Raw genomic sequence first — 17956 nt, 5'->3', positions numbered from 1 at the left:
CACAACTGTCAGTCTCAGTGCAGGCTTGCCTTTACTACAGTGACTGCCACTAACTAAAGTGAAGAAACCCCCCTCTGTTAGCAAGTGCAAGCTTGTACTGTAACCATTGAAAGCTGAACTAAGCCACCAGAGTCTTGGGAAAAACACCTATAAAGAACTCTCAGTAATGGTGTTTCTGAAGATGTTTGATAATTATTTGTCAATATTATTTTCTCAGTGTTCCTTCTATTGCTGTGATTTCACTCAGATTTGTAATCAAGGATTTAGCTGTCTTTTCTGAAGGAGAACTCTTATCATTTGATTGTGCATAAAAAAAAAACTTGTTAAAACCACTTATATTTGTCTTTAAATGTGAAGTTTAGCATCATTATAATTACACAGGTGAACTCTTTACAAACTGACAAATCAGAAGGCAAGAGAACATTCTGGTAAGTGGAACTTCTTCTTTGTTCATACATTCAGGCTCAGAGTTGTGCTGGTTGCACCATATTGTGGATGCAAAGGGTGTTGTCATGGTTGCTCCCAAAACACTACCAATTCACTTTAAAGGGAATATAGAAAGAAATTTTTTTTTATTATATAGACACAATTGGATTGCAAGCTAGTGATTATGTATTTCAAAATGTGGTTGCTAGAGTTTTAACTGGAAAATGCTGTGTGTCATGATTTAGCTCATAGGGAAAGGATCAGAATACTTCTAATTTTCTAATCACTTTCCTGCTATAGAGTTAGAGCCTCTAATCTGTTATTGCTAGCTTGGCAGAGAGTAAAATTGACCATTTCAGTCCAGTGCCCAGGGCAAAGCTATTTAGTACTGTGTCTGATACTAGCTGATTGCCTTAATGAAGCATCAAGGACTGATTTGGTGGAATTATAAATGCTATCTTCTCTACTTCTAGAACCAGTCCTTTCATAGAATATTTAGGCATGTGGCTATAGTGCCTTGTGAAGAAAAAAAAAGGTGCTAGCAAATCAGGTTCTTCCTAGGAGAAATTGAAAGGGAAATTTGCATTCTAATTGTAGAGTAATTTTCTGCCATAAGTTTGAAATCAATTAAAAATGTCAATTTTATTGGTTCATTCTCAAAGGAAAAACATGTTGTTTCTGCATTTTGCTTTGGTTTTACAATGCATAGTGAAAAACCCCCAGAAAAGAGAACAGAAGTGGTAGCTGTTGTTCAGCCCTTCATAATAAAATGCCATTCTCTTTTGGTTTAAACTTCTCCCTAAACTGCAAAACTAGAATGAAATGAACATGTTTGTTTATGGAAAAAAAAATGTACTTAAAGCATTTTTTTTCATCATAGCTAAGGTATTTTATTTTTAATGCAGTAGACTTCAAATCCTGGATATGTAGGACTTCCATTCCCAGGACTGCCAGCACAAACAAAAGAAGAAAGTGGTGAGAGAAGCCAACATATGAGGAGCAGCCTTTTAAATGCTGGGGATCTGCAAATGCCTGCTGTGTTGCATTATATTTGTGGATTTCAAACTGCAGCATGCAGATGTATGCACATGAATAATTTTGAGCAGAAGAGCTTTAATCCCCTTGTAGAAAATAGAGTCAGTCAAATGTGCAAAGTTACGACATGTATTCATGGTTTGGTGACTGAAGCTTAAGATCAAGTTCTGGGCCACTGACTTTGTTTTCAAATATCTTAAGTTTTTAGCATATGTGCATGAAAGAATAACTCTTCTGGGTTCATGCTCTTGCCGTCGTCTTCCACATGCCTCTGGGAAATCTGATTTTTTATACTCTGGATTACTTTAATGTTAGAGAGTAAGGTATGAATTATTATTTCTGAACTCCATGGATTTTTCTACTCCAATTATAAGATTGATAGTCTCTGTGATGATAGTGTGCAGGCTTGAAATGAAAGATAGAGTGAGAGGGTACACAGCTCAGAAGTAGTTGATTTCAATCCTCAATGCATTCACTAAATAATTCAGTATCCCTAATGGAAATCTGATCTGAGCACAGCAGTCAGGATGCAGGGCACTCAGTTGCCAGGGCTTGGCAGCTCAATAGCTTGGGAACAACAATGGAGCAAAAGGTGAAAAAACCTTTAAACTGTTGTGTGGTTCTCCTCTCTGCTTTCCTGGAATCATGTTACATTTTCCTGGTGCTGCTGTTGCTGATGGCTGGGGAGAGCGGGGAAAGAAATTGATATTTACAGTGGAGCTGAAACAAACAAGGCAAGCTCAGCTCCAGCTGACCTTCTAACCTGCTCAGCAGAGGGACCAAAAACAGGGAAGCTCTTCTTGAGAGAAAACTGCATAAAGCCTTGTCCTCTGACTTGCTCTCTGAACTTTAGAGTTAGAATGTTTAAGGCCATCTTTGGAAAAAAATGTGCAAACTGCTGTTAGAAGTTCCAACTGTCTCCCTCAGGTGGGTTGTGAAATGATTACCTAAGAGTAATAAAAAACCCTAGCTCCAAAGAGAAAATTTGGTGTTAATCCTTTTTTCAAAGGGAAAAACACACCTAATTAAAGGGAGCTTATTATGGGGTGCTATTTGTATTTTGGCAAAAACTGTATCTAAAGTTGGGAGCTTCTTTCCCCAAAATTGTCATAAACTTTTACTGATTGGATTGGGATTCTAATGAGGATCTAATAGTCTTGGATTGCTTATGAGACCATTTGCCTATGGCATCAATCAAAGGTCATTTTACAGCTTGTTTTGGCCCTAACGTTCAGTTTTCCTTTTTAAGAGATATTTCAGCTCTGTCTCACTCATTAGGTTGTACATTTTTGCTTCAGGTAGCAAACAGGATATGTGAAAACAGAAACTGGACTTCTACAACTGCCAGTCCATTCCTCACCACTGTTTTTTGAGTGGAACCAGCAGCTGTAAACTAATGTTAAGGATTTTAAAGAGAAGTATCCCTGACAATCTTTGTGAGCAAAGTCTCTTTTCTCAGTTATCTTTGTGTTCTGAGTAGAAAAGTAATAGTTGAAAAGTATTTTTTCAGTAGGGATTTTCCTACATGTCACAAGAAATGTTGACTAGTCTGCAGTTCCAGAGATCATGCAGCAATTATATCATTGTCTAAGAAAAAAACTCAGGATAGACAAAACAGCAGAGATCTGGAGATAAGCTTCTCCAACCTTAATATCCTTTTATTAAAGCAAACATCTCTCTGAAAGTAAATGGTCATAGCTTATCTTCCATTCATCCCTTTTCTCCATGCTGTACTGTTGCTCTCCACTGGGAACCAGTGCCACAGGCACATTTGAGGTTGTGAATAACATAGTTGGTGACCTTTTTCTTGGCAAAAGAAGTTCTATTTGTCCTCTCAAGACTGCTGTATTCACTGTCTCATTGTCTTTGTCTTAACAGGTTCTGTCTCAATAGCAAAAGTTCAGTCAAGAAATTCAAGGGTTATGCTCCATTAATATCAAATGTATCCAACAGAGTGAGCAATTTGGAGCAAAGAATATTTTTCCTGTATTTGTACAGTGCTTGTTGCAATGGAAACCTCAGTTAAGCCTCAAGGTTCCATTGAAACAAATAATATAAACATTAAAAAGCTTTTGATTTTTTGGCAATCAAAAAGTGAGACACTCCCTTTTTCAGTCATGGGTGCTTCGAACAATGATCTGTCCCCTGAGAAACTCTGCTAACCTTGCTAGCAGTTTCATTTTGGAGATTCTGAGTCAAATAACACACAAAACTAGTTTCCGTGCATGTAAACTCAGTTTCAGGAAAATAACATTGGAGCCATGAAAAGCTAGGTATGGAGAAAATCTGGGAGCAAATTTGGTCGAAGATTAACTCTTGACATTGCTTCCAAATTTGGAGGCCAAATGAGGCTTCTAACATCATGCACATCTTTGTGAAAAGCAGTTCCTTTCTGCAAAGTTTCCACTGTTTTGTGAAAATGCTAAGCTTGCAGAGCTTTGGCTAACATATTTCTGTGAAGCCTCTTGGCCCATTCTGATGCAATCTGATGTTTTGGTTTCAATCAAGGTGAACTTAGAGCCATTGTTCTCTTGCCTACTTTGTTACTCAGAAAGGATTGATCATCTGAAACGTGTTACAGTGGTTGTATGGAGAATTTCTTGGGTCTGCAAAGTGTCAACCACTACCAGGTGTTTTTTGATGGAAAGTTTCTTTCTCGAGGTGCTTGCCGTGCTTCGCACTGTGCTGCCAGGATTTCACTGAGAAGACCTCAGGAAGGTGCAAGCTGGCTAGCAAGCATTCATTCAGTCTTGCCTGCTCTGAAACACAAATGCCATTGAGTGCTCCTTTCCACTCATCCAGCTGCTGGGAAGGATATTCTCTGCACCTCAAGCCATCACTTTACACTGCAAATCAAAATTGTTGTTTTAAATTACATCACTGTCATTAAACGTGCTGGTGGTGCAAATCCCGAACAGCCATGCCAGGACTGAGCACATAACTGTGTGATGAAAAGAAGATGTCAAGGTGTGGATGGAAAGGGTTAGTTTACTTTCCTAAGAAGGACTCCAGGTGAGTGCAATTGCCCGCTCTGGGACTGGCTGTACAGTGCTTTTCATTGTCACAGATGGTAGGTGTTAGATGATGCAATGTGCACGGTGCCAGACAAATTACTTTTTTAGCTCATTCCTCTGGAAACAGGAGGGGAATCTGAACTGGATTTCTGTGCAAACCTGGAGCAGGAGCTGCAAGCTGCAAACCCAGCTGAGACCTAAGCAGTGAATGGGCCCAGTCTTTCAAGTGACGGCAGAGACTTGCTCTGGGGAGAGGGCATTACACAGAAATTGCCTGGAGTTTGGAACAAGTCCATGTAGTTTTAAATTAAGCTGTGGATTGGGGAACACTCTTATTCAGTGGATGTAATGAACCTAAAAGTTGGAAAAGCCTGCTCCTAAATGAAAGCCCTGATACAGCTCCAGCAACCGCTACGACCCAAAGTGTTGAAATGGCATGGCAAAAGTTGTTCTCATCGTGCTTTTAGGCCAAGCTGAAATTAAAAGCTGGGGGTGGAGGGGGGGCTGGCAGAGAGAAGGGGTCGGCTGTGGGTTTTCATTTATTTATTTATTTATTTATTTATTTTCTTTCTTTCTTTTTAAATTTATTTATTTTCTATTCATTTATTTATTTCCCGAGCAGTATTTCCAGCCTATCACTCCCGTGGTTAAAATGGCAAGCTGGAAGCCAGCGAGGCCGAAGTCAGAGCTCTCCAAACTCTGACAGCCAAAGGCGATCGGGGCAAAAAGCTGCGGGGGACGTTTGTACCTGCAAGAGCAGCTGAAGCCCCGCACCGGCCGGGCTGTAGGGCGAGGTGCCTCTCCCTCTCCCTGGGTGATGAAGAGGAGGGCAAGCTGCCCGGGCTAACAAAGGACCCTCGGGCGAGCCCCGCTGCAGCAGCTCCCGGGGGAGCCGCGGAGGAGCGGAGAGGAAGGGAAAGGAGCGGAGCTGAGCGGAGAGGAGCGGTTCGGTCCCGCCCCCGCTCCCGCCCAGCCCGGCCCGGCCCGGCCCGGCCCAGCCCCGGGCGGGGGCGAGGCTGCCCCGCGGGTGACCCGCCCGGCGGGCGCGGCCCCTGCGCATCACACGAGGGGGCAGCGCGGCCGCTCGCTCTGCCCCGGCGCCCGCCTGCCTCCCCTCCTCTCGCCGCCTCGCCGCAGCCCGGGCTCCGCCGAGTCAAGGCGCGGATCAGGTTCCCTGCCTCCAGTATAAAAATCTCGGCGAGAAAGCTCCGGCGGGAGAGCGAGCGGAGCCGGGCGCGAGGCGGCGGAGCTCCGTGAGGAGCGCAGGGACGCGCGGCGGCAGAAGCGGCCGTTGCTCACCGGGGACGGTCGCGGCTCGCCCCTTTCCGCTGCGGGAGAAGAGCTTTTTGCCGCCCCAAGTAAGTCCGAGGCAGCGGCGGGGACTCCCGAGGGATGGTGCCTCCAGCGCTTGTTCCCCCGGGGCGCGGTGGGAAGCGCTTCCCTCGTCCCCGCCCCGGCTCCGGAACACTCCGGGGTGCACCTGAGGGGACACCTGAGCTGAGGTGGTGGGTGAGGTCTGGGAGTGCCCAGGAGCAGGGACGGGGCCGCGCTGTGCCGGGCGGGGAGCGCTCCCGCCGCGCTTCGCTCCCTGGGAGCGTTTAAATGGCAGCGCAGGGTGCGAGGGACAGCGGTGGCCGTGGGTGACGGGAGCCGGCGGGGAAGGGCGGCAGGGGGGTTCGGGCAGGTCCCTTTCGGGAGGACAAAAGGGCAGCGGAGCGCAAACCCCCTGCGGGTCCCAGTTACCCTGTGCCAGGAACGTCCCGGCTGCGACTCGGGAGTTTAAATTGTGCCGTCAGACCGAGCGCTTCGGCTGATATTTTTCTTGGGACTTTGCCTTCTTATCACTAATTTACTCCTGGTGAAACAACTAAATCTAGCAAGTGGTCATAGATCTATCTAAAAGTGCCGTCGTTAGTTTGTGTCTTCTCCTTCCTCGGGAGGGATAGGCTGGGGGAAAATCTGACTTAACAATGGTGAAAACACAGTTTCCTCTTTGTTGAACGTTTATGTTATTCTGCAAGTGTTTCATGGTCTGCAGCCTCGGTGCTTCTAGCTCCTTACCCTCTTTTCTTCTCTCCTTTTTAAAAAGTACAACTTTTCCTAGGGGAGAGGTAGTTTTCATCCTGCGGGAGCTTATCTGCTCCTTTCACCTCTTCCACTTGGCTCTCGCACCTCTCCTCCACGCTGCCAGTGGCTTTGCCGTGCTGGTCAATGGCCACTGCACTTTAACTTGGTGGCACCCTCGGGAGCTGGCTCCTCGGATGTACACCTGAGAGACTGGCTGGCTCTTGGGAGCCCTGGGGAAACGTCTCTGACAGGAGTTAAATCTTTCTCTGCCTCATAACCCTGCAGCTATGGGAGGTGGTGTTTTAACTAGATCCTGCTTGCTTGCAGTGACTTGTATTACAGCAGAGGAACATTTTACCTGTGGCTCATCAGCTCCTGAGTTGGTGTCCTTTCCTTGTTTTCCCTCTGGGCACTGATTTTCTTGAGCTTTTAGCAAAGCTCAACTTTTTGAACAAGAAATAAACGATGTGTGCAAGTGACTGTATTAGGGAGAGGAGGGAAGGGATGGAGAAAGAGAGAAGGAAAGTAAAAATTGTTACAAAGAAGTACCTGGGGCTTTATGTGTTCTGAGCAGTGTTCTTGAGCTGATTACAAAACAAAGTTAATGCTTCTGTCTGTTTGTTTTGCTTTCTTTGTTTCAGTTTCCTCTCTGAAAAAGAATAAGAATTAAGAAAAAAAAAAATCTAAACTTTTGATAATGAGACATAGTTTGAAGGGAAAAAAGAACCAGTGTATTTGTGACAAAATTGTTAATTTGCTGTAGGAAAGAAAATTTGGAAGTGCATGGAGAGGGTACTTCATCAAACTAAAAAAAAAACCCCAAACCCCCATAACTGACCCGTAAAAGCAGCAAAGCCAATTCCTGCTGCATAATTTAGCAACTTTTGCTAAAGAGAAGGAAAGTGGAGATTTAATAAACTCCTGTCTCCAGGCTGAGCTAAACTCTTCAGTGATTTTTTATGTATGAAGCTTTGGGTGAAACTGAAGGACAGAAACTCACCGACTTTACTCGAGTCAGCTCTTGGGTGGGGAAAAAGAGAAGCCAGCAACAAACCTTTCTTTTACAAATGGTAAATATTCGTTTATAGTGTAGAAGTGGCCGAAGAGAAACAGGTTTTTTGCAGTTATCCAGATGTCTATCCCCAGTTCTTTGAGATGCAGTCTGGCTGATGCATCCTTGCCAGCAGAAGGTTTGTCTCACTATAGGATTACAAAACATAGTGCTGCTATCCCAGTACCATATGCCTGACACTGGGGACACTTTGGAGGCTTATCTTCTTCCTGACACAGCTGTACTGGTGGATGTTTTGTGTAGATTAATCTTTCTGCCACGAATGTGAATATTACCACTTAGTGAACTTTCAGCGGTCATGGCTTTGGCAAGGTACTTCCTTGACATGTCCTCTATTTCTTCTTGGTCATTCTGGGAATGCTTATTCCTGACTCCTTAGATAACAATTAGAAATAATTCTTTACAGGAGCTCTGCAAATGCACTCATTTAACTCATACTATTTTTTTTTTCTGTGTGTGTGCTTGTGTGTGTTGGGTTTTTTTGTCAAGGAAAATACAATTTATCTAGTGTTATGGTATAACAAGTGTTTTAGTGTAAGACCAGGGCATTAGGGATGGAGCTGGCATGGCTCATTGCTTCTGCTCTGTTCAGGCCCCCTCATTACCTACATTCCCAACTGTGGCGTTTTCTGTGGGAATTGCTCTTTAACAATGTATGCTTTGCTTGGATATTTACAACCTCTTGCTGGTCAGTGTATCAAAAGCATTTTCATTTAGAGGATGCATTTCAGGACTTTAATTGAGGAAATCTCTTTGTTCCAGGGCTCCATAATAAACCATACAAAATGCTGTCTTTGAACGAAGTAGGTCACTGTAACGCGTGCACACACAGAGTGATTCTCATCTGCTTAGGGGAGCCACACTCGCTTGAGCCATATCCCTGGTGAGCTTGTCCCTGATTTATCCTTCTTGGACTGCCTTGTTCACAGGGAGCTTATGCTGAAAATTCACTGCTGGAGGTCATTCTCCATTCTTGGCATCTCTGGCAGCCTTAAGCTTAAATTGCAGCCTCGTTTTCTATCCAATCAATACCACTCTTATGTCACTGAGTTTCCATGGTGCCCTCAATCTTCTGTCTACATATTGATGTCTGACAGCAGGAATAGCATTCTGTGTCGCTATATATACTTACCAAACCTGTCAAAACTACTTAGGGTCTGTCGCACTAATTTATATCCATATCCTGATATTATTTGTATCTGTTGAGCTTTGACTGATGGAACTTGCTGCACTAAGGAATCGGCCCCAACAATGCACTCCAGGGATGGCTCAAGGGATGGATGTTTTGAGAAAGGGGAAAAAGACTCTCTTCTAGAGTAGCTGGGGTAGTCTAGAATCCTTTGAGCACAATAGAGTCGTTTTGAAAACATCCAAGTCTCAATGGCTCCAAGTTAATGCTTTGGAAATCATTCTTCATTGTGCTGCTCTGAATGCACAGAGGGTCCTCTCCAGTAGAGCCGTGGGGAGGAAAGTAGAAAAGTGGGCATTGTAAAGTGCTCAATGTGTGTTTGAGGGGAGTTCGGGGAAATTTGAGTTACTTGTCTGACATCAATTTCTTCAGCAGAAGCACTGTGGAAAAATGGAATTAGAGGAGCCAGCAATGTCTTCTGTAGTGTGGATGTTTTTGTTTTACTACAATAACCCACAGAGCAGAGTTCTTGCATAAGAAATGGTATGGCAGTGTCTCTGTGGACTGACAGAGCAGCAGGGAAACCAGATGAGAAAAGACACATCTTCTGTATATCACTAAATTTCAGAGCGCTGACTACTTGTTACTTGTGTCAGCGGTATTTAGGCTCTAAATAAAGACCGTATCAATTTTTTAAAAATTCAAATATGCTTTGCAAACTGTTGATTTTGGATTGAACAGAAGTGGTCATCAGCTGAAGATCTCTTTAATCCCACTGCCTTTAACATGAGCTTGATCCAACCCATTAAATAAGAGCTGGCAGTCAGTATGGAATCTGCTTCTTAATATTTTTCTTGTTCTGAGTTGCCAGAAAAACTGATCTTGTGATGCCAAGTTCATCAATACTTTTCAGACTCTCCTCAGGCTCCTACAGTTTTTGCAAGTGAAAAATAAGGACCTTGAAGATTTAAAAGGACCTGTTGCAGGTGGTGGTATTAAAGCAGTTCAGTTTGTTTTCAGCAATGGTTCACCTGACCATGGTAGAAAGGGTCTTCACCTAACTCTTGGCAAATATGTCTCACCTTCTTTTATTCCAAGGAACAGAACCACTGTGCCATTTCAAAATATCTGGCTCTACCTTCTGCAGTGGCACTGTGATGATTTTCTTATTTTTTAACTTTATTTGCTTCCTTGTCTGTATGTGTGGGAGTGACTTTTGCAAAACTGCAGTCGTCTTGCAGGCTGCTTTTTCATGTCTTTCAGGCTGAAGATTGAGAGAACACAGCTGTAGGCAGTTTGGTGGGAGATGAAAAGGGGGAGTGGGAATGTAATAAAAGAGAGCTGTATTACTGATAAAGCCAGGGGATTTTCACCCTCACCATCCCTCCACTCCAAAGAGCCCTTCCTGGCCTTCCCAGAATGGCACATTCTGGTTTCAATGGGGATGACCTCTGGAGGTGAGGAGATGAGCTAACTATATCTGAGGCAAAATCCAGTTCCATTACATTAAGAAAAATGTATTAATGTGTTATTTTGGGCCTTAGGAGCACATTGCTTGGCAAGTGCCACTGATTGCATGGCAGCTGCAACAGAGGGGCAAAGACCTTTAGAGCAGAAGAGGGTTACAGGAGTTGGGTATTTTCAGATAAAAATAGTCTTTGAAAATAAATAGTGCTTGGGGCTCCTGCACACTGCCATTTAGTGAACTGCAAAGTTTTAAACTGGGCCTTTCTCCTTTGAGGCCTGCCAGCACTGTTTCAGAGCTCATTAAATGTTTCACAAGAGCATTATAAAAATCTTCCTTCCTCATTAGTTTCTACACAGTTTCAGCATAGCTTGGACCTTGTAAACATCCCCTATTTAGTTGTGGATGAAACCATCATCAAATGGCTGTGGGGAGGGAAGAGAAAGAGGAGGAATTCTCTAATACCCCAGTCTAAATCTGTATTTTGACACTGGTTGACAGGCAGCTAACCACATAAATGAAACACAATTTTTGCCATCTTCAAGCAATATTTTTGGAGGAATTCCCTATCTGTACAAAAACTCTCCTCTCAAGAGTAAAACCAGACAGAACAATTGGGAAGGAAGACAAAATTGGATGGGCTCTGCTGTCCTTCCAAAAGCCTCATCTGCACACCTGGGCTGATGCTCAGATATTTTAGGGAGGCTGGTCCAGCTGAGTGGAGACGGGCACGGGACTATGAGGCGGAGCTAGGCTGTTTCTTGGGCTGGAGCGCAAAGTTGGTCTTCATCTTCTGAGCTCTTTAAGACACAGAGACAGCTCTGCTGTTGCCTTCATCATCTGACTTTGCTAATTGCATCTACCTGTTGCCTTTTCTGTCCCTAAGGATTAAAAAGGCAAAAAACCCAGATAATTTGACTCCATGGGTACGTTGGAATTGAATTCCTTGGGCATTGACACAACCAGTAAATATATATGGATCTGTGGAAGCCAGAGTGTCCCTGCACAGAAATAACTGAATTAACTTCTCAGATTCAGTTCCAGTGGTTATCAGGCACAGAACTTGTTTTGTTCTTGTTTTTTTTTTTTTTCCCTCAGAGCCATGCAAACAGTGGCATTAGTTTCATAACCATTTAAAGATGATATGGCTCCTGCATTTAAGGCTTCCTTGTTTCTACTGGATCACTAGAACAACAGATTCATTTATGCATGTGTTTATTTTTTTAGCTTTACTCCTCACACATCATGTATCTCGAAGTGCAAAGGAGCCTTAGTAGTGCAATGCAAATGTATGCACCCATCTGTAGCCAACAACAGAAGGCTCACAGTCTGTAGCATCTTTTCTTCTGTGATAGGAGCATCCAAAATGTGCTTAATACATTGTGTTAAGGTATTTCTTGTATCAAAAACTTTAGTTTTAAAGATAACTATTTTAGGTGTTCTTTTTTTAGCAGGTTTACAGCATGTGAGCAGCAGTGGGAAGAGTGACATTGTCTCAAAATGCCCATTTTAACATTTCTGTAATGCTTATTTAGGCACTTTGTCAGATGGTAAGGGATGGATCTTGTAAGGAAGGTTTGTTGTCTTTCAAAGCATGATAGGAATTGATTTAGAAATAGCCTTGGTAGAAAAATGGCAGTTCTGATATGGTGGTGTCTGTGCAATGGTGCTACAAAGTCACATCTTGCTTTCAGACAACCAAACTTCTTTCATTTCAATATTTAGTTCTTTTTCAGCTCACTAGAAATCATATTCTTCCTGTCTAGAAGAGATTAATATTTAACCAGGCACACATACACATCCTCCAAACATGATTCAGGCAAAGTTGATGCTTCAGCAAGAGCTTCATCAGAATAAGGAATATATAATTCAGTCTAAGATTTAGAAAGAGTACCTCCTCCTTTGTTTTGGCAACAAATTCTTCAAAATAAGACACAAATGCACTATTATGCTGCTAAATGGTTGTGACTCTTCTTGTGCTTCTTGAAACAAAATCTCATTACTTTCATTGAAAGTACCTTTGAAGTGAAGCATCTTTTAGTAAATTAGAGATAATAGATTGTTCTGGTATTTTGCCTTAAATCTGGTATAAAGACACTCTGTTCCTTTAGTTTGCACAATAAAAATTCCATGTTTAAAAGTAGCCTCCCTCCACCCCCCCATCACATTGAAGAGAAATAATTTGAAGTTCTTTTCCTGCCTAGGATGGTTTCACCTGGAAAACCTGTAGGGTTTTTTTACTGTAGGGATTTAGCTTGCTTTTTGGTGCTGAAAAGCCCCTGAGATGCCGTGGTTGCTTCCCAACAGCCTGTGCCACCTGAGTGCCTGGTTGTTTGCTTGGATTGCTGCCTTCCCAGAGGCCAGAAAGATATTTTCCTTTGTGCAAGAGTCACTTGCTTTTATTAGCAGCCTGTCTGGCTGCAGCTGATACGCAGTAGGGACGGCTGGATGGAAAAAAAATCTACTAGCCAACAGATAGGATTTTCAGCAGTCTTCCAAAAATGCTGCAAGCTTTGATTCAGGAACTTGATGTCATTTCACTTAGTAAATCCTCACTTTGCTAAGCTGTCCCTTCAGCCCGTGTTTCTTGTCCGATTTGCGCGTTGTCAGACGCTTTTGCTAATCTCTGTAGTTGATGTTTGCTGAAGTGATTATTTGGCAGGAGCGTGTGAGCAGGCGTGTGTGTGTGTGTGTGTGATTGCTGTTGGCATGGCAGTTGGCATTAGCATACTTGTTCTGTGCTCTGGGCCTCCTCCTCTTCTAGACTTTTTTATGCAGCAGAAGGGACAAAAAAAACCCCCACAAACCAAATCAGAAACCCATGTGGGAGCTGGTTATGGTACAATGATCCACTGGCCAGTTTGACCAGAGATCTGCAGAGTTCAGGGGAGCCTGAAGGTTGCTCTCATTTTCCTTCTAGAACTAATCCCAAATAGGCCATCCACCAGCAGAGGATTTGTAAAGAGCTGACAGGGATTATGGGCTGCCTAAGAAGGGGTATCTGCATTGAATTTGGTCCTTGCTGTGCTTGCAAATACCATGGGAAACTGTATTTATGGGGTGGTAAAGAAGAAAAGGCAAGCTCCTCTCCCTTTATATTTGTTTAGCTCAAGAGTCTGTCATTAAATGGGACGTGGGTTTTAGTTTGTATTTTGGGCTCATTAATATTGAGTGGTCATTGGGATTATAGGTGTATGTGTTTTAAGAGGTGCCATTGTCTTCTTTCCATCACTTCCAGTTTGAGCTGTAGTCTGTGTGTGTCTTGTGCATTGCTGGAGCATCTTTATGGCTCTGAGTTACCTCACTGAGAACAGTGGGATTTACTTAGACAAAGTAGGTGTAAAAGTGCATGTGAAATCTTTGTTTGATCGTGCAAACTTCATTTAAAAGTTTAACATAATTAGTGGAAATAAAACTCTTTGATGACACCGTATGTGTTCAGTCCATGGCCTTTGTGAGTGGGTGGGATGAAAGCTCTTGTGAAAAGTTTTCTAGCAATGCATTTACCGTGGGCCTTTGACAGCTTCACTTGGTATATTTCTGGAGACCTGTTTAAGCATGAGCTGCTATTCTATTAATTTATTTTTTTTTTGGTAGAGCCAAGCGAATGATGATCTGGGTTTCTCCTCCACTTCCCAAGATAAACTGCTTCTATCAGTCCATGCTGATAACCATACCCTTCCAGGTGCATAACCCCTGGCCAGACCTGTCCCTGAAGGACAGCCTAGTGCTGTGAGGCTTCTGTGCTTGTCTTGATGAGAGGTGGAGGCTTCCATCTTCCCATTGTGATCAGCCCTTGGGTTTGTCTCTGAAGGGAGAAATCTTCTGGGCTTAACATCTGAAATGTTTTGTAAAGTTGGCTGAAATCAGAAATTCAGGAGAGAGGGGAACATTTTCTCTCTCTGTTTGTAACTACCTGGAACATTTGCCACGCTTTCATGATAGGAAAAAAAAAAATCAGAAGTTCAAAAAGGGATAGGAAAGTGAACTTCCTGTTCTTACTCATTATATTGATCCAGAAAAGTTATTTTGAAGCTGCTTTCAAAACCATCTATAGGCACTTCCAGTATTTTGCAACAGAGTTAACATTTACAAGCACCTCTTCATTTGTGGTGGAACGTGTGGTGTCCTACATGTTCCTGGCCTTTCTTTGGCTGCTTCTCTGTGCCCAAATTCAGCATCTCTGTACTGGCTTTCCCAAAGGGTGAGAGCTCTAGAAAGCAGTGGTAGGTTGAATACTGCCACACAAGAAAAGGGCCTAAAAAATAAAGGTGTCATCTTACAGCATCTACTTTGTTCATTTAGTTGCTATGTACTATATTTTAGTTTGAATTATTTATGACTCTGTCTGCAAGTCCCTTAAATAAGAGCCCCTCTTTCCTGTGCTAACCACAACCGTAGGATGGGTGGGTATGGCAGGAGTGTGTTTTTATAGAGGAACACAGAGAGATGTGTAGAGACTTTGCCCTGACATCATGCTTTACACACACCCCAGTAGCAAGTCTCTGCTGGGAGAAACTTGAAAAAATGTAGGGATGCATAGCAAAAAATGTGTTAGATAACTTTAGAGTTACCAATTGTGCAACATGTACTGTAAATGACAAGTTCACATCTTTATGCATTGACACTTTCAGCATGTGCAGTAAGGCTCTGATTCCAGTTGGGATTTTACCAACTGAGATTTCTCAAGTAATTGTGGGTGGGAATTTCTTGTCTTATTTAAACTGCAACAAACAAAAAACTCGGAGCAGGAGAAATCTGTGAAGTGTAAATTATCTGTCTTGAGTCAAGAAAAATTGAGGTTGAAATATTTAATCTAAGGCTTATCGAAATGGAAATTTTTGTGTTACTGAATCTGTGATTTCAGGTCAGTGGAATTCCAGTTTGTAACTGAACACTTCCAGCACTTAAAGGGCATTGAGAGAATGGAAACAAGAACTTAGCCTACATATGAGACAGGCACATTAGCTACAGTAAGCTCTTCATGATGCCCTGTGATGTCCATGCTCATCATTAGGGCATTTTTATGGTCATGGTGTCTCAGAAATAAGTGCTGTAGAATACAGCAGTGGGCAACAAGGAGCATTTTCTCAAGTTTATCCTTTCCTGATCCATTTAAAATTTTCTTCAAAGCATACCTTTGAGAATTAGAATCTAAGTGTAGTATTTGTAAACATTTTAAACAGTTGCAATAATTATAAGTTATTATAAAATTGTCTATTTATAAAATAATTGGAAGTAATTGAAATAATTTGTAATTGTTATTTGCAGTTATTCCTACTACTATTGTAGAATTGAACAAAAATAGAAGTTTTATTTCATTTTCCCCCCCAAACTTGTCCATGTCGTTTTCAATTGCTTCACAGGACAGGGTGTTTTGATATTTTTTTCTTTTTTCTTTCTTTTTATTCTCTCTTTACAATCACAACTTCTGTTGCAAAAACATTTCAGCCTTTGATCAGTGCCCTTAGCGGAGAATAAGCTTGGTTTTCACTACCTGATGCAAAGTGTGATTGGTATGAAATGAAAGGGATATTTTTTTAATCTCGTTTATATCTGTCTTCTATTCCTTCACGTTTAAAAGATATATTCTAGGTCTAAATACTTTTTGGAGTAGCAGAACTTCCAAGCTGCAGCTGCTGATCCCAAGTGAGCTCTGGTTTCCTTGCTGAGATTCCTGTGCAACACTCCCGGCTTTGCTGCCTTGCAGAGCTGAACCACTGAAGGCAGAAAGTGCTTCTGTGGCAGCAGCTGGGTCAGTCTGTGAGTTAGGCCTGGCTTTTCCCTGGGCATGGACCCCTCTCTTCAGTCCAATTGTAAAAGATGGGAAAGAGGAGGGGTTGAGTTCTCTAAAACCAGTCTTATGTGGATTTCTTAAAAACCAGATTGTGAATTTCTCAGAACTCTTTGCAAGTAGTGTTCATCTTCCTTGGCTTTAAGTGTGGACAGATCTGGAAGGGGTTTTCCCCTAGGCAGATAAGCCACAAGCAATCTGTTTAGGTTTTGAAGATGAATTTTCATTCTTCTGAATGGCTGAGGTTTCCTGAATCTTAATTTTGAATTCATGTGTCTATAATGTCCTTATTTTCATAACCTCAACTTGTCTCTTCTTTAATCTCTCTTCTATTTAAATAGTGCAGTAGGTCACCTTTCATAAATATTACACATTCTCTCATGTTTCTCATTTTCAGTAGCCTTTTACAGCCCCATGCCTAGTTCTAAATCAACAGAATATTTCAGTTTCTTTATTTCTAAGCTCACAATTCATGCCCTTATTTTAGCAATCACACTTAGTTGAAATTTAACCCTGCATTCTATAATTTTAATTTCCACATTCAAACATTTTTTTCATTTTACAGCTTACAATTTTAGAAGTGCAATTCCAAAGTTTTGTCTACTCTGAAATGACTCTTTTGCTAAGCACAGGGATGTGACATCATCTGTCTTCAGAACTATTTCTTTTTGATGTCTAGAAGGTAGTTCAGTAGTGTATAGTGGAAGCAGATAAATAAATAACTACATATATATATATATATATATATATATGTGGTGAATTTTATCTGGTGTTTTGTTGTCCAGTTGCCTGGATTGTGAGAACAAGGACCCCCATACCATTGGTTAACACCACATTACACTGGCAGTGTGTTTTGTGGCCTTGTTTTCCATTCTTTCTATCACATACTTCACAAATGCCTTCTACAACACTGATCCTAGGCAGGACTTAAGGTGCTAAAACATCTCCCTTTTGTATGAAAAATTTATTATTGTTATCCTGGGAGTCTCTGTTCCTTGGCTAATACTGAAAACATGACAGTTACCTCTTGTTCCAAGATGACAAAGTTCTCCTAACACTTTCAAAGTCTTTGAAAATCAGAACAATTTACATCTGGTAAAAAATAGCCAGGATATGTTTCTGAAACCCTTTTTTTGGTTAGTGGGTTGTCATTTGTAGGTTATGATTTATCATTGTGGAAAATGTGCTTTTTTAGACTTCTCCAGTTTGTGGGGTTCCCACTTCAGGCTAGCTGGTTTACACTTGCCTTTTATTGACTTTTCTCAGCTCTGGAAATGCATTTTAGTGGAATCAAATTTCTCCAGTAGTTTCTTTTTTCCATTTTCTTTATTTTATTTCCCCTAACTCTGTCTGGCAGTTCTGCACTTGTATAACCCTGGGGCATGCATCTCCCTTCCCTGCTCTGTAGTGAAAACAGGGGAAGCCGTTTAACTTCTGTGCAATCTCTCTTTCTGCCCTCTCTGACTTTGCATCAGGAGAGTCTGCAGGACCCACTGGCTCTTCTGGAGTTCCAGTCTCCCGTGTGCTTAAGGAATTCCTTATTACTTGTCACTACGCATTTGCTTCCTTGTTCTTCAGCCTTGCTCTCAGACCCGTTAATCTCCATTTTATATCTCACCTGCCAAAGTTGTTCTCTCCTATTAGTTTCACTTGGGCTGCATTTCCATTTTCTTTCTCTTAAAGATATTCTGTGAGTGAATAAATTCTTAAACTACATTTGCGAAGTAACTTTGTTTGCTTTTTCTTTTTTTATCTGACTGACCAGAAATATCACCAGTGATTGCACTTTGGCATCATTTCAGAATATCTATGTCATTCTTGGCATGCTTTTTAAAAGGATGGCTCTCAGGGAACAGAGAGAAGCGACTCCCAGATTCTGTGATTTTTAAAACCTGGTTCTCTTAGCACTGATAATGACCTCCCAGTCATACACCAGAATCAGGCAGTAACTGTG

The 17956-nt window shown here is 42.0% G+C and overlaps 1 protein-coding gene across 2 annotated transcripts in view; it reads left to right on the top strand.

Annotated features, from left to right (window-relative positions):
• Window positions 1-4405: 4405 nt before the first annotated feature.
• Window positions 4406-17956, top strand: part of PTN (pleiotrophin) — a 78505-nt gene continuing 64954 nt past the window's right edge. The window contains exon 1 of one of the 2 annotated variants that reach the window (XM_071422456.1): window positions 4406-4473. In XM_071422456.1, coding sequence (XP_071278557.1) covers window positions 4421-4473 — 53 coding nt within the window. In that variant the 5' untranslated portion in view covers window positions 4406-4420. Of the gene's footprint in view, window positions 4474-5480; window positions 5834-17956 lie in introns of those variants that run through there. The other variant, XM_071422457.1, reaches the window with a different exon arrangement.

The sequence above is a fragment of the Agelaius tricolor genome, unplaced genomic scaffold (assembly GCF_023055355.1).
Source record: "Agelaius tricolor isolate 1412-34295 unplaced genomic scaffold, bAgeTri1.0.p SCAF_3, whole genome shotgun sequence".
In the NCBI taxonomy this organism is placed as follows: domain Eukaryota; kingdom Metazoa; phylum Chordata; class Aves; order Passeriformes; family Icteridae; genus Agelaius; species Agelaius tricolor.
The sequence above is the reverse complement of the archived record's forward strand: the minus strand, read 5'-3'. Positions and strand labels throughout refer to the sequence as shown.